General features: G+C 38.5%; 1 protein-coding gene across 1 annotated transcript; it reads right to left on the bottom strand.

Moving 5' to 3' along the window:
* Positions 1-195: 195 nt before the first annotated feature.
* Positions 196-19547, bottom strand: SSX2IP (SSX family member 2 interacting protein). The gene is given in 16 exon segments (XM_031600062.2): positions 196-1017; positions 1019-1096; positions 1331-1451; positions 1856-1967; positions 3421-3594; positions 3976-4112; positions 6157-6307; positions 6530-6701; positions 6786-6861; positions 7777-7912; positions 8347-8457; positions 9418-9618; positions 9853-10019; positions 10377-10509; positions 12152-12192; positions 19371-19547. Coding segments are annotated over 14 exon segments (1755 nt in total). The 5' UTR covers positions 10420-10509; positions 12152-12192; positions 19371-19547; the 3' UTR covers positions 196-941.
* Between the last annotated feature and the right edge of the window lie 872 nt (positions 19548-20419).

Below are 20419 nucleotides of genomic sequence, written 5' to 3'. Positions count from 1 at the left end.
ACTTTGAAATATCTCATCTGTACACAGCTATTTTTAGAAGGTTATAAACAAAATAGATTTCACTAAGGCTACTCCAAAAATTCTGGAGCCCACTAAGATGAAAAGCAAAACAAAACTAGCATCAAATAGGCAGTGAACCTTGGCCCTACAACCATGATAATTTTAAAAAAATTTGCAGTCATAAATCACAGAAGCAGTTTCTTAAAACAGACGTACACATTTATTTTTTACACTTGAAATAATTTTATTCCTGACTGAACCACTGAAAGTCCTAATGCATCTGTAAACAGAGTATCACTATAAAACAATTTAAAATACCACGTAAAATAATATTATGGATGTATGCATTTCATTTCATGGTTTCTCAGCATAATCGTTTGGTCTATTTACAAATATATAAAGATTTCACGCTTTAGGTCATCTGAAATATCAAAGAGGTATTTTCAAATCACGCAAATTAATAAATATAGAACTTGTTTTGTTAAAAATCTACAGTATACTGTACATTCAAGTTGAGGCAAAAGAAGTTTTAATGTCAGTTATGCTTGAGATGTTTCCCAAGATGAGCGTTTCCAATAATTAAACCATTTCTAAAAGTGCTATCTCTGCCTGTGATGAAAAGAAACATTAGGATCCAATATTTCATTACAGCCAAACTTTCAGACCATAGCTTCATTCACAGAATCACAGCTTCTGTTACTAGAAAAATATCAAAGCTTTAATATACTTTTAAATAAGCATCTTTCAAGAGTTGCAAGAAAAAGAGGCAAGAAATGGTCTAAAAAAAATTAAAAGTCATGTGCACACACATACATACACATCACAGCTCAGCTTACCACATAACCCTTCAGAAGAATGATCAAACTCACAGCATCCTGATATACTTTAGAACAGTAAGTTTATGAACATCTCTAACAAAACAGCAGGCAACCCTAGGAAGTCTAAGGCAGTTGTTCTATGTGCAAGTTTCTACATAGCAGAGTGCCAGCTTCAGAGTCTTCCTGGGTCTGTGTATTACTCGGTTTCTTCCTTGTCACTTTCCTCCCACTGATTTGGCTTGCTGTCCCCAGCAGGTTTTTTTAATGCAGCATTGAAACTGGTAAAAAGATAAAGTTATAGCGTAAATAACTGCACATTCAGTTACAAATTACACATCATAGAGAAGCACGACACAGTTATGATGCTTAATATGTTCTACACATCCATCACAAGACCTAGATGAGATCATTCTGTAAGTTATCACAATTTTGTCACTGCTCTAAATAGAGTTCAGCACCATGAAAAACAAACAAAAAACCACAAGAAATATCCACAACATCATTTGAGATACCTGTTATGTGAAATATACTGAGAAGTCTGGCAGGATTCAGCTGAAATAGGACCACTCAGCATACAGTGAGGTTTTTTTTGCTGAGACATCGAGTTCACTACCCGATTGTCTTGGTCAGAAGCTGGAAGGCATACATATAGTCAGTTAAGCTCACACTACGGTTGAAAACATTTGAAGGATTAGATTTAAGTAGTCTTAAAAAGAAAGGACAAAAACAAACAAAAAAGAGCACAGCAAACACTTTCCTTCCAACTTACAGTATGACTGTAATAATAAATGCAGTCAGAAACACCAGAATTTGGAAAAAGATAATTATAAATCAAAAGCTTTAGTATGCAGTCTTAAATCTCACAAGTTGCTCAAGATCATTAGAATCAACTCATTCTTCATGGGCAACAAGGCAAGTGATCTGTTCCTAAAAATACAATTTTTTTCTACTATGGAAATGAATTATATCCTAACCATCTTATAGGTAAAAGGAGGAAAAAGCATGTTACAGTAACATAATTTGAACCAAATACTTGCTTCCTATGAAGGCACTTGGAGTTGTCACATTTTCAGACTGCTTGTAATCAGTAGACATACTTAAGAACTGTTGCTTCAACCATGCTCCTCTATCTTCTTCAAATGCTTTTCTCTAGGAAAAGAAATACTGTTTACAGTTATGACCACACGAAAAAGCTTAGTCCATATCAAATTTATGCTATTCCATATTAAAAAAAAGAAGTTATGGAATATCCACACAACTAAGGTGAGTCAACAGTTAAACAAAGAGTTACAGTCATATAAGCAAGCTTTTGATTCCAACAGGGATTAGCTGAGGAAGTATTTATTTACAAGCCAAACCCCGTGGTTTGTTTCAGAGGTCTGCATAATCTTTTCATTTCACTGCTCTCCACTCCAGTAACAGTCTCCTACCACTGTCTCCTGTGCACATCCCTGCCCCCCCAAGTCTTGCACTACCTCATGGAGATACCTCTAATTTCTAGGCAGTTGCTAATAAGGATTGCTGCTTCAATCTTAGTCCTCAGCTTTCTCATAAACAAATAAAAGTAACATTGAAAATAGCACTGATCACTTCCATAAAAAAAACTGAGCAGAAAGTTGATGTTTCCTTTTCCAATCACTGATGAAGGCTTGCAGCATTGCTTCAACTTTCTCATTACTCCTTTCAAATTTAAGTATTTTGCCAATCAGAAGCACAGGTAACTACATCTATGTTGTAATATGGTCTTACATATTTCAGGACAAACATTATCCGTCAAAAATTACAAAGCTAAATTCAAGATCACATTAAATTCAAGAATTCACTAAAATGTAAGTAAAAGAAAATGAAAAAGTTGACGAATGTATGATTATATATGTAGTGGTCTGATATTTGTCACTGTGTGAACTACTGCTGTACTAGTGTCTCAAGTAAAACTCAAAATATACTATGTTCTTGACTTTTCACATTCCTCCTTGCTAGATTTGTAGTCTTCATGTTTTCATCTTAACTATTGGCCAGACAATGCTAGATGTGCTAGAGCACATTTAGAGAAATACCCAACCCAATTCCCTCCCTATGTAAGTCTGTTTACTGGCCAGGTTAACTACAGGAACACAAAATGGCCCTACTGAGGCAAAGATATATTTTGGCTTTCTGCAAAACTGCTTTCCATGAAAATCTAGACTCTTTGAGAATTCAATACTGCAGCCAAATCTGACAGTGATTTGCATAAGCCTTGCTGTCTTAGGAAGCTAAACTGAAAGAGCCTCTAATCAAGAATTTAGTGAATAAGCAGACAGATCTTTCAGAAGTACCCAGATATTTCCAAAGCTGCAAGAAAAATGATTCATCTAGTTGCAGCAAACTCATATTCCAATACACACAAGAAATTTGGTGTTTGTTGTTTTGTTTGTTTCAAGTGCCAGCTGAATGATCTGCTGCAATGATCAAAGCTGTGTTTTACAGAGTATGAGAACAAGCTCTCTGTATAGAGATATAAGCAGACAATGTGGATTAGGTAGTTTTTAGTGAGTATTAGAGTTATTATTATACTCTCTTCCATAGGAGTTCCTTTTCTAATACCTTTCCACTTTTCTAATACCTCTAGTCCTAATCTAATAGCAGCTTCTGTAAAACTTCTTCGTTCCTTCTCAAAATTCTTTTTTTGTTCTTGAAATAGTCTCCATTCTTCCTGAAGACGCTCTCTTTCTTCCAGCAAATAGCAGTCCTGAAGTAACAGAGTGGTGTCATCATCACATGGAGACATAAGCTGTTGCTGTAGATACAAATAATAATTTTGGAATGACTATTAAGTTGTTCAGAATTTCCACAGATTCAGTTTCATCAAAAAACAGTTGAAGTTCGATAAGTGAGCAACACAGTTGGTAGGGGCAGAGTTTCAAGCAGCTAGCAAAATACCTCTGGCCTCATCAGCCTTCCTGTCTTTTAACCTCCCCCAGAATTTCTCCTACCAGGATTAAAAATTCATTAAATTACTAATCAACTGAATAACCCACTTAGACCAACCACCAAGACATCCTATTTAAAAAAAGCACTGTCAATAAAAGGAGAAAAACTCAGAGGTGAGCGATAAGTGATATTAAAAAAAAATAATAATTCAAAGGTCTTGAAAATAACAAAATTTAAAGCCTCCTACCTGTAAAAGTTGTTGCTGAGTTTTGATCATTTCTTTACACTGCTGAATTTCCAACTCTAGTTTTTCAGTTTCCAGCTCGTGGTCTTCCCTTGAGATTACATCTTTGTCATTCAAAGTTCCTGAATGCACACGTGACACTAAGGGAGGGGGAAAATGGGGAAAAAAGTTACTTAGAAATAATTCCTCACAACACTTAGGACTCAAAGCAATAGCAAAGATTTTTAAGCTGTAATAGTTTCATTCCAAAAAACACATTAACCATGCACTCAAAATTACTATTATCAGAACAAGCAATCCAGAATTGGTGCTACACACATAATTAAACACTATTGCCGGTTTTTCTGAGCTGAATGTTACAACGTTGCCTCAAATTTTATATTTCTTTCAGTAAATCACAAGTCTGTGCATTGCACAGAAAAAAAAAACAAAAACAACTAACCAAACAAAAAAAACCACCATAACTTGTTCTGGCATTTGTTTAAAAGAAAATCAGGACAAATTAAGATTTCTTTTCACTGATACATCAGTAGCCTATTTGGAGCCCACTATTGAAGGGCCTGTATGTTCATAAGAGTATGGCAGTAACTATATATATCATAGATAAAAAAGGAAAGATTTTTTCCTCATGTTCTATGAAGGAGAAATAGAGCTAACAGTTGGAACACTGTGTGCACATTTTTAACCCAGAAAGGGAATGAATCACAGAGGAATAAGATGTGCGAGATTAAATAAGGTAAAATGTGGTTGTACAAAGATACAACCACCACAGCATTTGTAATATGCCAAGTTTTGATCCCCTGATGACAGTATTTAAACACTAAGAACATGATAGTCTTTATAAATTCAAAAATTAAAAAAAAAAGTGACTCCAAGAAAACTACAAATACTTGAATCTTTTCTCCTGATGCTTACAATTATTTTTCGGTTAGTATTATTCTGAATAAGTGATCTTAAAATCCTTTCTATAAGAATATATCTACACCAGAGACCACCTGCTCTTTTATTTGCAACTACATTCATGACCTTCTCACTCTTATTCCTGACTGCAAACATCCTTGTTGTAGCAGCAGCATTTGCTTACACTGGAAAATAATACTAGGAAAGAATTTTATATATTTTTAGCTGTCTTTTAATGCTGTTTAACAGCTGGAAATGAGGAGATCCCAGCACCATACCATCAGCTAGTTCATTTTAGAATGCCAGCAGAAGCAGTAGAGATATGGCTGTGACAAGCTCAAACTCTAAGAAGGATCTATGTATCACATATCACAATTTGAAAGAAACTGAGTATCTGCAATTACTTGAACAGCTCAGACAAATGGGGAAATACAACCAACATTTACGAAGGACGCTCTGAAAATAATGTTTCCTGTTTAAGTTGGCCTAAGACATCAGAGGCAGAGAATGGCGGTATGGCAATAGAGGTTGAACCTTCCCATCAGCATTCAATTACATTTTGTTGCCACGTAACAGATGGCAGCAGAAAGGCAGTAATAGCATCTGACATGGAAACACATATGAAGCAAAGGTGTGTCACTGAATTCCTCCATGCAGAAAATTAAAAGCTTGCTGAATGTTTACGGAGACCAAACATAGTGGATGTGAGCAAAGCAAGATGGTTTTTGGTGTGTGCTTCAGCAGCAATAACAGCATGTCACCTCCACTAAGGCAGATTTTTTTGTTGTTTTTTTTGTAAGCATGACAATAGGCTCTTGTTCATCGCTGGCAAAAGCACATAGCTAATGATGGCGACTACGTTGAAAAAATGCTATTATGTAGTTCAGAATTTACTCTATTAAATAGTGCTATTGTGCTTTTTGTATCTGTTATAGTTCCTGTGGAAATAAATAGGGAGCATTAGTTTTGAAATGACCTGCATATTACAGGGCACGTATGTCCAAAAGAAAAATAAATTTTTTTGGAAGAAAGCTGTTTACTCTGTCAAACTACAGTGTATCTGTTCTCAGGATAAAAGGCTTGCTAAGGTGATTGCTTTCCTAACTTCCCACAATTTAAACTCACAAAGAAAAGGAAAAACATAAGTCTTTTCAGGGAGTCTACCAGGTCAGTCCTTTCCATTTCAGCCTCAGTTTAGACATACATAACGTAAATCCAAAGAGCATGACACCAAATGGAATTATCAGCAGCATTTTATGTGTATGTGTAAGAGTTAAACACCACCTTGGTTATCCAGCTTTTCAACGTGATTTTTCAACATTCTCCATTGTTTTCTAATGCTGTTGGTAAGCTGCTCTCGCACAGTTTCACAAGACAGTTCCCACATATTCTCTTTATTTAACTCTCCAATGTCCTCCTCCAAGTCTGAAAGTACCTGTAGAAATAGAAACAAAGCCTGCTGCAAGCCATCTTACCTTTAAAAAAAATACATATTTAAATACGTATATAGATTTGTTTTACTAAAGTAAAACCCTTATATACTTAAAAGATTTTTCCAGGTCCTTCCATTGCAAGCCTTCCAAGCAATATTTTAATAATCAGATGGCTCCAGCACTGCAAACTACCAAAGACTTAAGCTTAACAGAGGAATACTTACTGGCCCATCTTCAGACCTTTCTTTAGGTTTTTGTTTCTGAGGTGGAAGAAGTGAAATAATCTCTTTCTTCATTTGCTGAAGAACTTTTTTCAGCTCAGCATTTTCCAATAAAAGCTGTTTTTGGCGCTGCTCATAGTCATTTAGCAGAACTTTGTACATTTGTTCTTCATTTCTGGAAGCAGAAATGTGACAGTAACAAGGTGACAACATAACAAATACTTCAATTAATGCTGTTCTAAAACAACTACAATTTCACCTGGCTTCCGTCTTATCAGTCCTCCATGCACCTCTCTTCCCATCAGCTCTACCAACATAATTTAGAACTTCCATAGCTACAAATGAAAAGGAGATTTCAAAGCATGAAATAACGTGCAATTACACACATATTCAGATGACACTTCTTTTACCTTTTGATGTAATTACTGTCAAAAAGACTACATTATACCCAAATATCCCCCTCACTCCTAAGACCAAAACGAGACCATGTTGCCCTGCTTAACGAAGCAAGAGTAAAATAAACAAGGATAGAAAGAAAATTGTGTCTGGAAAGCCACAGTGGGGATGTTACTCTATCTTACCTATTTTGTACACTTCTTAAGAACACCCTCACTCTCTATTTCAGCTTTTATATAAATTGTGTATACATTATTTTAAATATTACATCAGAATAGTAGTTCAAGCTCAATTCTCATTAGCTCTCAAGGAGACAGGAAATGGACTTAAGATCTGGTTATTTTGACCTCACTGATATTTCAATTAGCATTAACAAATTTGAGTAAAAAACATGCCAAAAGTTTTGTTTACTTAAGCCTGAGGCTTCTTGAGATTACTGTGCAGATACTAAATTACCTTCAGTTGCCAAAATAGGTGTTCCTAATACAGTGTCCTAATGTGGTCTGTTTTACTTGCATGGTTTTAGAAAAGCAAAACCAACTCAGCCACAACATGAATAGTTGTCTTCTGGCTCAGCAAACGAAACCAGCTCATTAAAATATGACATGCTATAGATGGCAAACAGCTGAGGGTTTTGGAGGGTGGCAGGAGGGATAAGAAAATAAGAGTAGGACTTCCTTTCCAATGACATCAGTCAACACATTTCATCTAACAAAAATTTCACAATATATTTAATGTTCCACTGGGTACTTAAGCACTGGGGAAAAGGGATATGAACATACCTAAAATCAAATATAAACATTTTTAACATACAAAATTCACTATTTTTTTTTTTGCCATAGCACTCTATTTACCTATCTTTTTGTCCTTTTTGTTCATGACCAATTGATGTAAGCGTTCCTTTAATTTATTGTATTCTCTCTCTTTCCTCTTCATATCATGATTGTACTGTGTAGCTCTACTTGAAATTATGTTCTGTAACTTCTGAACCTAAAAACAATCCCACAAGAGAGGTTTATTCAACTAAAGCTCAACATAGACACATTTCTTCAAAAAAAAGAAAAGAAAAAAAAGATGTGAAACATTGCTTACTATTTCTGGATAAAGGAACTAACAACAGAAATCAGGAGAACTCTCCCAGCCTACAGACTCTGACTTAAAGACTTACCTGTTATGTATAATCAAAAGCATAAAAAAAAGCATAAAATTGTACAGGATTCTGTAGTACACTCTAACAGAATCATAACTTGGACCTATCCATTATAAAATGTATTTAATTGGTGTGCAAGATGTCAGTTTGATGCTGAGAGAGAGCATTCACCAGCAAAAAAACAAAAAACATTCAATGTGAACAGCTACCAGACACCTTGCAAAATCATCACTGAAAATCTATGTAATAATTTGCATTGATGTACATAACTCACTTCATCCTTTTCATTTTTAAGTAACTGGTGCAAATTCCTGTTCTTGCTTTGCAGTTGTCTGTCTCTTTCCTGAAGGCCAACTATTTCCCTTTTAGATAACTCCAACTGCTCCTAGAAAAAATGTTGACATGTCAGTACCAATAAAAAAAATAGCTAAGGATAAAAAATATTGGAAAAAAAAAAAAAAGGCTAAACCACCTCACTTGAGACAAGTCTTCCTGCATATTCGACCACCAACGTTTCACCTTGCATTCTCAACAAGTTCTATTTTCTGGACCAAGAACTATGATTCTCCAGTACAAGAAATACTCCCACTCATAAAAAACAAAGATTTAACTTGGTATTTAATAGATTCTATTTTATATAGTTATTACTTTTTAGTAAATCAGGATTCTGTAAGCATCTATAACTCAGGAATAAGAGGAGATAGCAAGCAACATGTATGGGTTGGGAACAATTTTAGTGGAGTATTTCTCTTAAATAAGCAATGGAATAACATACGTAGATGTAGGCTGTGTCCACAACAAAGCAAATGGGACAATTTACATAAAACAAAGCTTAACCTAAGTTTTTTTTATTTTGCCAATAGCTTCAGAGCAATCTTTATAAAAAGGCTTTGTGGGCAGAAATCCAATGACAAAAAGAAATGCAAAAGACATAAGGAAAAGAGTGACAATGAATACTAGAAAAGTTACCTACACAGTTTTTACTAATTACGGTTATATTCTGAATTCATCATTTAGAGCTGGGCATATTCTTTTGGGCAAAATGAATGAGCTGCATTGAAATATTCAACATTTTTTTTTCCTTTATTAAAGAAATCATTAAAGAAAACTTCTAAGCATGATTAAAGTTGTCTTATGAGTTCATAGCTCATTAAGAAATTTTCAAATGAAAAAAATTCAAAAAACAAAAACATTCATAAAAATACAATTGCAAATTAGTACTAGGGATGTCAAAAACTAAATTTATTCACTGATAAGAAAGTACAGTATCTGTTAAACACAAAGACTGCATTATATATGTATACACACACTAGGTATATATAGGTGAAATCATCTTGTTTTCTACCTGTAATTTAGCATAACAGTTCTGTAAGTGATCCATATCACTACCCAGTTTCAGATGCTGCATTTCTACCTCTTCCTGAGCTCGAAGGTTCTTGTGCTGCAGTACAAGCAATTCATTCATGCAATTTATGATAGATATTAAGTTTAATTCCTTTCCTTTCGACTCCGCATAAATAGAAGGAAAGCCCAATGTTGTCAATTCCTGGTGAAAGACAAATTGGAGAGGGTGGTGGAATAAATAACTGGATACATCTCCGAGATAAACAGTATCAGTTGAAATCCTACATAAGAAGGCAAAAAAAATGTATATTTCTGCAAACCAACTCCAACTTCTGAGCATCAAGAAAGAAGCCTTCCAAATACAGTGCATCTTCATTACCAAAACTGACTTAAAGACATTTTCAAAAAGCCTCAAAATAAACAAGATGTGGCTTACCCTATTGAGATAGGATATACTCTGTTCAATATTCTCTTCTGTGCAGAAGGCACTGAAAAAGCTGTGCATGCTTTTGGATGAAGGCAGTGGCAAGCGTAGCACTTGAGAGTTCATGTTTGGAGGAGATATCTTTTTCTCTGAGGTATATTGAAATATATTTTTGCTATCTAAAAGTTAAAAACATTAAGAAAAAATTCAGGACTAGTAGTTTACACACATACAAGAAACTTAAATCAAATCCCTTTACTGAAATTATTATTCATAGCTGTTCACAAATCTAGAGCCTAGAACTTCATCTAGCATGAAATAAAACACAATAACCATATCACAACAATAATTTTAAAAGGACAGTTAAAATTTGACTGCATTCCAGCAGCATTTCTATTAAAAAAATTACTGTACTATTAGACCGGTTAATATCACATTAAATAAATCTCATGTTTAAAACCTTAATGTCTCTTTAGCAACTACAATACCCTGGTAGAGTTTGCACATTTACTAAATTTAAAATATTACCAGTTTACCTGATGACAGCACTGGCACAGTTACAGTCTTCCAATCTCCCATAGCAACAAAACAGGCAGGGTACCTGAGCAACCCGTTCAGCAGTGAAGTATTTAGTACAATTCCTGACAATCTGTGTTACGTAGGCATCTCCTAAAATAGTAAGAGCATTTTAGATTAACAGCTAGAAGATTAAAGTAAACATGGGAGACAGACTACTAGACCTAAAAATCACGTGACATTTTTTCTTCTTCTTTATATTGTAAAGAACAACATAATCACAGTAAACATTATGCTGTACAAGTGATGCATCTATCTATACTTAGGCTCAGACTTCACTACGTCTTTTAAACCATCAGCTCAGTCTTAAACGCCACCTGCACATGAAAAGAATAAAGACACTGTAGATAATTCAGTTGTTTCTGTTGATGTGTGTCAGAGAAAGCAGGCCAAACATCCAATATTTTTCTGCCGCATAACCACTAAGCAATTTTATCAAGACAAATTTCTGTGAATCCTAACATTAATCTGTCTTAGTAAGATTATTACTTGAAGGGTAAAGAATACTCTGAAAGAGATTTATTGTCTCAGAGAAGGCAAAAGAACTTCTAATACGTATTTAACTATTTAACTTAACCTATACAATTCATTGTACTGCCTATACACAGCTATATTGCCTTTCCCTGGGAAGCTGCTTCATTCTTTGCAACATCTGCAAAATTGCTGAGGACTGTAGAATAGAAAAAGCCTTATTCCATTGGTACTGCCACTCAGTATAGTACCTTCCCTCTGAAAACCAAAAGAAATTCACACATTCATAAGGTGCATGAAGACACGAAGCATCAGAGCTGGTGCACTGCCAGAAATTTAAAATCCAGCTCTGACATTTAAGATCTAGACAGTCTAACTCCTCAGCTGCTATAGGAACAGCCACCCTACAGGAAAACAAACCCTTCACCTGTTCAGGTAAGAAAACTCCCCTTTTTTAAAATTACAACTATTGTCCAAAATCTCAAGTCAGTTTGAGATGGACACCATAGCTTTTAAAGAGTACAGACAAGTTTGCTACTAACTCCTCCTAATGTTCTATTAAGCACACTCTTGGAAATGCAACTTCTGAAATGCTGACACTAAAACCTTGCTTTTTTTATCACTATGCGGAAAGCTATCACTTGGAAAACCAAACTGCTGTCTATTTAAGCCACTAGACAGTTGTAGGTGATCTGTTACCCACAAGGTCTCTTGTGAACAGAGAAGAAACAACAAGAATCTCCTTATTGACAGTATAAAGTGTGCAGAAAAGCATCCAAATCAATGTTAACTTTTTAAGAGGTCATACTGGTGTACAGCCATGCCACAGAACACTCAGCACTAGAAAATAAAATAAAATATCCCACTGCATATTTCTGCAGGTTCATAAATATTCCTGGATGAAAAAGTACACTATTCCTCAGATGAGAGGAAAACGTGCAGAAAGTACTAAATTACATATCAGAAAGTTCACATAAGACACTGAGAAAACAGTTAAGTGTTGTAACAATCTAGTGGCCATTCTTATTCAAAAATGAGATGTGTCTACTTTCCCTCTGCCCATTCACATTTTTCAGAGTTTTCTTCCTGTAAAACTAAGATGTGCTGAAAAAGAAAATGGATATTCAGATCCTAAAGGAAATGACTGACTTTATGCCTGTCATTTCTGACATCTGTAAGGCAATCTTCTCATTTTTCCCAATGAAGTCAACTGTGTTTTTAAAAATGTAATTCAAAGACAAAATCAAATGAAGACACTTCTTACATGCTTATTTGGCTTCTGTTGGATCCATCAGATAGAGAAACCTGCAAATGAAAGAGTGAGAAAAAGACCAATTAAACTACAAGTATATACAGAATGCAATCCTGCATTCTAATAAAGAATTTGAAACTCAAAACATACAAATTCCATTAACGGCTGTTGGAAAGTCTACAGAAATACCACCAACACTTCAGATATGCACTTCACTTCAAATAATCTGGCTTCTATTCTTTAAGAAACCACATAACCCCTAAGAGAGCTTACCAGCCAAATTACCTCCAAGCACAATAACACCAACCCACAGGTCTTTACACCAAGAAAACTGTTTTGACACATAATCTATTAACCCACCATTCTCCATATTTTAGTTTTGCAATTTGCATGCTGTGTTACTCGCAGCAAAAAGTTTTCAGGCCTCCTCTTCTGTGAAGCTTTGTTTCTAGGTACACCAACAAGAGGATACAATGAAAACGAACAGAAAGACAGATTCAGAAGGATGTCTAGCAATTAGAGAGAATGCAAACATACAGAGGGAATATGAAAACATCCATCTAGATAATGCAACTATATTCTTCTCAAGTGTAGGATTCTAGAGCTTTCTGACTTGAAAGGGGAGCTAGCAGTACAGTACATACCGTTCAATACATCAGGATTCACAAACATACACACAAATTCACTATCTGGTGAGTGCTAAACTAAAGAACTTCAACTGTTATGCCAACCCAAAAAAGTAGCTTAAATTGTTCCACGGCATCAGAAGAATGCACTAGCTTTGAAGCAGTTATTAGTTAAGAGCACAGTCAGCATTTCGTACTTGCATCATCTTTATATACCATATTTAGAACCACAGTCAGATGTGCATGAGACAATCCCCATGTCAGCTGCAGAAGGGAATGCCACAAGCTGTTAGTTCCGTGCTAAGATCATCTCATCAGTTCCACATGGCTTCTGCTGCCAGTTCAGGACCTCAGCAATGATTTTTAAAGTTACCTCATGATTAAGAATCATCAGCTACATTTCCCTGCCAATCTAGGCAGTTCCTCTGGAGCAACAAAGCTCAAAATAGACTCACTGAAACATGCAAGAGCTACAGATGAGCATCCCTAATGAAGATAGTGGGGATGCAAAACGAATTTAGATACACCGTATTCATAAGAAACTCCACCTTTAGTACTTTACAGTACTTGTTTTAATCACCACAACATATGGAGGAATGCATTCAATGTATATCTGAAGCAGTGTTTGTTTAATTATAGAAAAAAATAAAATAGCACACAAAAGATTTTAAAGTGTTTTTGGGATCTCTCTAGGCTATCCAACTTAACACAGGAAAGCTTTAACTAAAGAAAAGGGCCAAGAGGTTTCCTGCTTCAGTTTTTTGAGGGAGAAGTGGAGAAATTGAGTTGTTTTTCTTGTTTGTTTCCCTTACCGCATCCCCAATCCCCTTAAATCCTGTTGGTAAAACACAGCAAGAAGCTAAAATAATAATAGTAATAAAAAAATCAAAATTTGCTGTTTCCCAGAATCTCATACTGAAACTAAAAATCTATGGGTGGGAGAGAAAAGAACAAGTCTCTCAGCAGCCCAAGCTACTGTAACTACTTAATGATTTTCTTTCTGTGCCCATTCTGCCTATGCAGCTATTTCACTAACAGGGTTGGTGACTCACGCAAATATCTGTAATGACCCAGTGCCTGCCAGACACTACTTTGCCTATTGGCAGTGACACTTTTGTTCCAGTGATGAACAAGACCTTGGATGATCTGGGGGCCAATTTCACACGGGTGAACACAGTGGCAGAGCCATCCCACTGCAACTAAAAAAAAAAAAAAATCTGAAAAGAAAACAAAGAAACAAAGTGTCTCCCTCCTTCCACAAATATACATACAAAAAAAAAAAGTACAGAGCTTGATTAATACCAATAATCAAACAAAAAATCACTAACAGGAAAGTACACAAAAAAATCCTAGAACTTAAAGCTGTCATGATAATATACTACAACTTAATCCTAGTAAATGCACCTGAAGTTTTGCTGACTTTTTTAATTTTTTTTATTTTAAAAAGCCCATAGGTATAGCCCCATGAACTCCTACATGATTCATTAACACGCATCTTTCTTTTCAAGAATAAGTTTACTCTGAACTTTGAAAGCTACACTACAAATAGAGAAGCAAAAGTGGTTCCTAAAAATCATTGTTTTATGCTCTGAGGTGCAGGGGAGGGATTGTCAATGACTGTGACAAGATTCAAGATAAATCAGATAAAGAGAGCCTGAGTTTAGACTGTCAAAATCCAAAGCCCACAAGCAGTAAGCACTAGGATTATAAACTTCACACATCACAGTATACTTCCGAAAATCTGAATATTGTTTTTAAATTTGAAAGCAAGTAGGTGCATCTGAGTTTATAAAATTCGTTCAGGCAACTCTGTATCAGGAGAGAAAAGCTTGTAGTAGCACTGTACCATGATCACATTACACCATCTGGTCATCTCGAAACTGCACTGGGTGTGACAATGACTGGATGGAGATCAGTGACAAGTGATCAGGAATCAGTACCGGGAGCACTGCTCTTTAACATCTTCATCAATGACATCAACAGCGCAATCAAGTGCACCCTCAGCAAGTTTGCAGATGACACCAAGATGCGTGGTGCGGTCTGACATGCCTGAGGGATGGGATGTCATTTAGAGACACTTAGATGTGCTCCAGCAGTGGGCCTTGGTGAACTCTAACAGGTTCAACAAATCCAAGTGCAGGTCTTGCACTTGGACAACTCTCACTATCAGTACAAGCTGGCGGACATAAGGATGGAGAACAGCCCTGCTGAAAAGGACTTGGTGATACTGGTTGGTGGCAGACGGGCATGAGCCATGCACATGCAGCCCAGAAAGCCATCCATATCCTCGGCTGCATCAGAAGAAGCATGGCCACCAGGGCAAGGGAGATTATCTTGCTCCGCTCCAATGTGCTGGTGAGACATCATCTGGAGTACTGCATCCAGATGTGGAGTCCTCAGTACAGGAGAGATGTGTACTTGTTCAGAGCACGAACAGATGAGGACCACAAGAGTGATCCCAGGGGTGAAACATGAGGACAGGCTGAGAGCTGAGGCTGTTCAGCCTGGAGAATAGAAGGGTTCCAGGGAGACCTGAGAGTGACCTTTCAGTATCTAGAGTGGAGGCTGTAAGAAAGAAGGGAACAGACTCTTCAGCAGGGTCTGTTGCAGTAGGGCAAGGGGAAATGGCTTCAAACTAAAAGAGGGGAGATTTAGGCCGGACATAAGGAAGAAGTTGTTTGTTTTTTTTTTTAAATAAGGGTGGTGAGGCACTGGCACAGGTTTCCCAGACAGGTGGTGAGTGCTCCATTCCTGCAGACATTCGAAGTCAGGCTGGATGGGGCTCTAAGCACCTGATCAAGCTGTAGGTGCTCTTGTTCACTGCAGGAGAGTTGGACTAGATGATCATTAAAGGTCCCTTCCAACTCAAAAGATTCTATGATACATGAAAAATGCACTATCTGGTAACCCAGAAAGCTTTTTTCCCTAAATTAAGGTGGATAAGTGAAGGCAATCTTTGAAAAGAGCTCTCCTCATCCTCAATGTTACAATGCCATGGAAAAATGTGAGTCAGCATCAACCAAAAAGCATCAACTGAACATTTCTCTTCTATATATTAAGTATTACAAGTTCCAACATATACACAGATTTTGACTTTAAAAAATGAAAGAAAATTAAAGCCTTAGTTAGTATTTACTTAAAAGGCAATATGATTCCTTCTAATTACAGTAACATCCCAAGCTGAGCTGTGAATCTGCTTAAGGCTATTACATTTGTCTAGTAATCCACAGATGCCGAACAGATGGCTTTTATCCAGATAAATCAAAGACGTATCAGTCCATGCAAATTTAGGGTGCATACTAGTCATTACATTATAGGTTTACAAACGTATCCCTGATAATGTCACAAGAAACACACTTGTTTTATTCATACAATCACCTTGAAGGCCCATCCATCTCTTCCCTAGAATTTTGATAAATATTCTCTCTCTACGGCTGTTTTAATAACAAAGTTGACAATTAGCACTAGAAAATCGCTCAGATTTGGTGATAACTGCATATCTGAGAGCTCCTTTACCTGTAGAAGCCTATTACAATTGTAGTGACTTTCGTTAATACTGTAATTTCAGTGACATGTCCTGCAACCAAAGCAGACCCTAGATATTTCCTCCCTGCTCTTACAGTACTGTGGCAATTAAAAAAAAAAAAAAAAGAAAGAAGGGGGAGGGAGGCACAAAAGAGGGCGTCCTTCCACTTACTTAAATTCAAAGAGAACATTTCTTTAACATGTGCCAAATTTCCAGCTAAACTCATCAGTACTGCCAGAAGTGACCTCAACAGGTAACCCCACCACTCAGCCTGTGGGTACTGCTAAGTCTTCTTCACTATGAGCATAGCAACCTAGAAGATCCCTTACCTACATTTTTCAGATCTACTTTACTTAACAAATTGTGAAAAAGTTGTACAAATGATTTTTTCTTTGATATTCAGTAAGTAAAACGACACAAAAACATACCCTTAGAGCTGATAAAATATGATGTTCAATGAACGTTTTCTTACTGCCTTTGTCCCAAACACTCAGGTTACAAAGACTTATCTACCATCTCAACATTCAGCTCTACCTTCAATATACACATAAATGTTATCAGTGCAACCTCTGAAAAAATTGGAACACGTGGAAATATTTCATCTGGCTCCCAAAGTCCTACCCCACACTGAGCTAATACTATGGATCTTTGTATCAGAGTTTTCCTCTTGCTAAAGAATAGATCTATTTCTGTTAATCTTCTGAATTTTATTTCTCTGTTGAAATCAAAAACCATTTGCTACACATAGCAGGATATTCTATTCCAGCTACAAGACCTTTGCATATCATGAATACATAAGAAAGCCTCAGGAACTCTGTCTTCTGTAGTTCCTCCTTTTCCTGAACTCAACTTTAACCAAATTCCATAACTTCGCTGTCTCTGCGAATGGAAAGCATTTAAAAAGAAAGGGGAGGGAGTGCAAGTCTCACTAGTTCCTAAAGCTGGTAATAATACAGGGCAGAGTCAGATCTCAGCATTCCAGCTCTCAGAAATGATGCAATTCACAAGGTTCAGTAGCATGTAACCTGTACGATAAAATAGGTGGCAGGTAAAATGAATGGAATGTCGTCAACGTAACTACTTTCTCTAATGAATGCCAGAAGATTCAAAGAATGGTTGCCCTGTAGACTACATGAGTCACAGAGCAGATGTTAGCTGCCAGTAAATATGACTGGTGAAACGTCACCGTAACTTAATGTAGAAGAAACATTAGCAAGTCTGCTACAGTGCCCTGAAAGAAGGAATCAGTCAACATGCTTGGGCAAGAAAGCATAACTGGATTTCCAAAAAACTTTCCACAATGTTCCCTACCAAAAGCTCTGAAGCAATGATGCCAGGGGATTTATTAATGACTGATTATTGATGGAAAAGGGGAAATGGTAGGAAAAAGTTGAATATTTTCCCCTTCCTCCTTCTTTAAGTATCGTGTAAGTGTTATATGAAAGCCCCAAAGAAAACTAGAGTCACAAATGGGATCTGTTTGTGGCATCTCTGCTGCTGGGAGAACTTTCAAAGGTGCTGGGTAGGTCAGTGAGAAAGTTTACTCATGGTACTGCATTATTCAGAAAAATAAACACTAAGGTCAAATGATAAGAACCCCAAAAGGTTATGTGCATACTACACCAATGGTAATAAAAATCCATGTTTGTGAACTATTATTATTAGGAAAAAAACCCCACAACACCAACTCAGCTATGTACTTAAATCAACAGGCTCTAAGTTAAGCATCATCATGCAAGAGATCACAGTCACTGTGATTACTCCTCTGGAAGTAACAGCTCACAGGCAGTTAACAAAACATTGAAGCTCAGGACAGAAAAGATGAACACCATAATGGCTCCATACAAACACTGAGCTTCCCCAGTTGAAATAGCACACATCATTATGACCTTCCCTATACAAAATGCAGAAAACATCTGAAAATGGTGGAAGAAGGTCAGCCAATGCTTCCATACAAGAAATTAATAAGCAGTGACTTTTCCTCTGGAGCAGCAAGAGAAATAGGAAAAAACATGTACAGAAACATGCAAAGAAAAAAAAAATACCGCTTCGTTTCATGTAACAGCTATGCAAAATGAAATGAAACATTTAACATGAAAGCTGGAAAAGAAGCACTGTTAAATCACAGACTCATATCACCATGTGCTGGGAATGGAAACTATATAAGCTGGCTGAAATCATATGAAAGGCACACATCAAAAGCTACTGAACGTAAGAAGAGAAGCAAGCTCTGCTGGGAAATCCTTCAGCTCCACAGCGCAGTACGCTGGGAGGACACTGACAGACACATCGCTGCTCAGCAGCCTCTGCTGATCGTCTTTTCCTCAGCATCTGCTGCCAGCTGCTTTCAGAGAGAAGCCGAACCCAAGGAACCTGGGATCGCCTCCTGTGCCCTCTCCAGTCCAGCCAATGACTGGTACTATGCTTTTTCTCTCCCAGAACAGAAAGAACGTTTTTCTCCCCCGCTACTCTTCCGAAACCTTCATCAACGGCATCAAATCCCGTTTCAAGCTTACTACTAACGTTTACCTCACACGTTTCATTCCGCACGCCTCCCGATTTGAGTCCTTCCCCTGAAATTCCCGAATTCCTACCATACTTGGCAGCACACGGAGCCCTGCGCAACCACCTCACCGCAGCACAGCGCTCTGCGCAAGCAGGGGCTGCAGCAATACTACGAGCACGTCCCGCGTTACAGTTCGATCCTCAAACCGAACGGAGCCTTGCTGCGAACACGATTTTTGTTGTTGCTGTTTTTTAACGAGGCACGCGAGCAAGCCAAAGCCGACTGTCAGCGCCTCCCGCAGAGCCCCGCTCCCACCGCGCGCAGCCCCAGGGCTCCCAACCTCCCGCGGTCGCCGCTCGCCGCCCCGCGGACATCGCCAAAGCGCCGGCCCGCCTTCCAGGGACGCGCTTCCCTCAGCCCCGCGGTCAGCCCGCAGCCCGCCGAGGAGCGCCTTCCACGCCGCAGCGCTCGGCGGCGGCTTCCCCCGCGGGCGGCCCGGAGCCGGGGAGAGGCGCGACCGCCCCGCCGTCACCAACGGCCGCGCAGCGCCCGTTACCCGCCGCGCCCGCCTACCCTCGCCGCCGGTGAGGAGAAGGGGCGGGAGGAGGAGCACCGCGAAGCACCACCTGCTGCGGCGAGCAGAGACGGAAGAAAGGAGGAGGGACCGGCTCCCGGGCCAGCTCCGCGCGGCCCCGCGTCCCGCAGCTGCCGCCGCGTCGACCCCGCGCCGGGCCCCAGCGCTGCTCCCATTGGCCGCGCGGTTGCTAGGAGACCTCCCCCACGGGGCCGCGCCGCCCCGCGGGCCGCGCCGCACCTGCTCGGGGCGGGACACCTGTTGGCGGCCGGGGCCTCGGGCAGAGCGGACGGCTGCTCTGTGACAGACCGCCCCGCGGCGGGGCCGGGCGCGGAGCGTCGTCTGCTTCCGTACAAAAGTGTAATAAGCGTTTCGTTGTGCTGTGCTGGGACCAGCTCGTCTGAAAAACGCGTTTCAACGCTGGCTTACCGAGTCCCGTCCCTAAAACGTGTCCCTCGGTGCCACGAGTCTCTTAAACACCTGAAGGAATGGGGACGCGCCACGTGGTCGCCCTCTCCGGAGGAGACCCTCTGTCCTGACATCCCGTCCGAGTCTCCCTCGGTGCGACTCCATCGTCAGTTAACATCAGTTAGCATATTCACTCTATTGCAAAAGAAAAATGCTGATTAACCACAAACCCAGTCATGTACAACCCGCTGTATGCCATCGCTATCTTGTAGGTGTGATTAGTTTGTAAGACTAATTAGAGGAACGATGAAATCCTACAGGTCTTTACCCCCACGTGTTTTTAATTGACCAGATTTTTCTTCGCTTTTAAGTATAAACATTTTGTTTGAAAGATTCTGGACTCGGAAAAAAAACCTGTAAGGATCCATGTTTCCAATTTTACATCCTGTACACCCCCATGCACCCGCACAGACTGAGTTGCAAGATCACATTATCCAGCATTACTTCATGAAATCAATGAGAATATTAATTAAAATAACCCAAAAGAACTCAGAAAAATTAATTGAATAGTCATGATCCATAGCAGATGATTACCTTTGTTATTAGGTTTGCAAGATTGCAGCCTTCACTCACATCCTCA

The sequence above is a fragment of the Phasianus colchicus genome, chromosome 9 (genome assembly GCF_987193195.1).
Source record: "Phasianus colchicus chromosome 9, bPhaCol1.hap1.1, whole genome shotgun sequence".
NCBI lineage: Eukaryota > Metazoa > Chordata > Aves > Galliformes > Phasianidae > Phasianus > Phasianus colchicus.
This window is presented reverse-complemented; position numbering and strand designations above follow the sequence as displayed.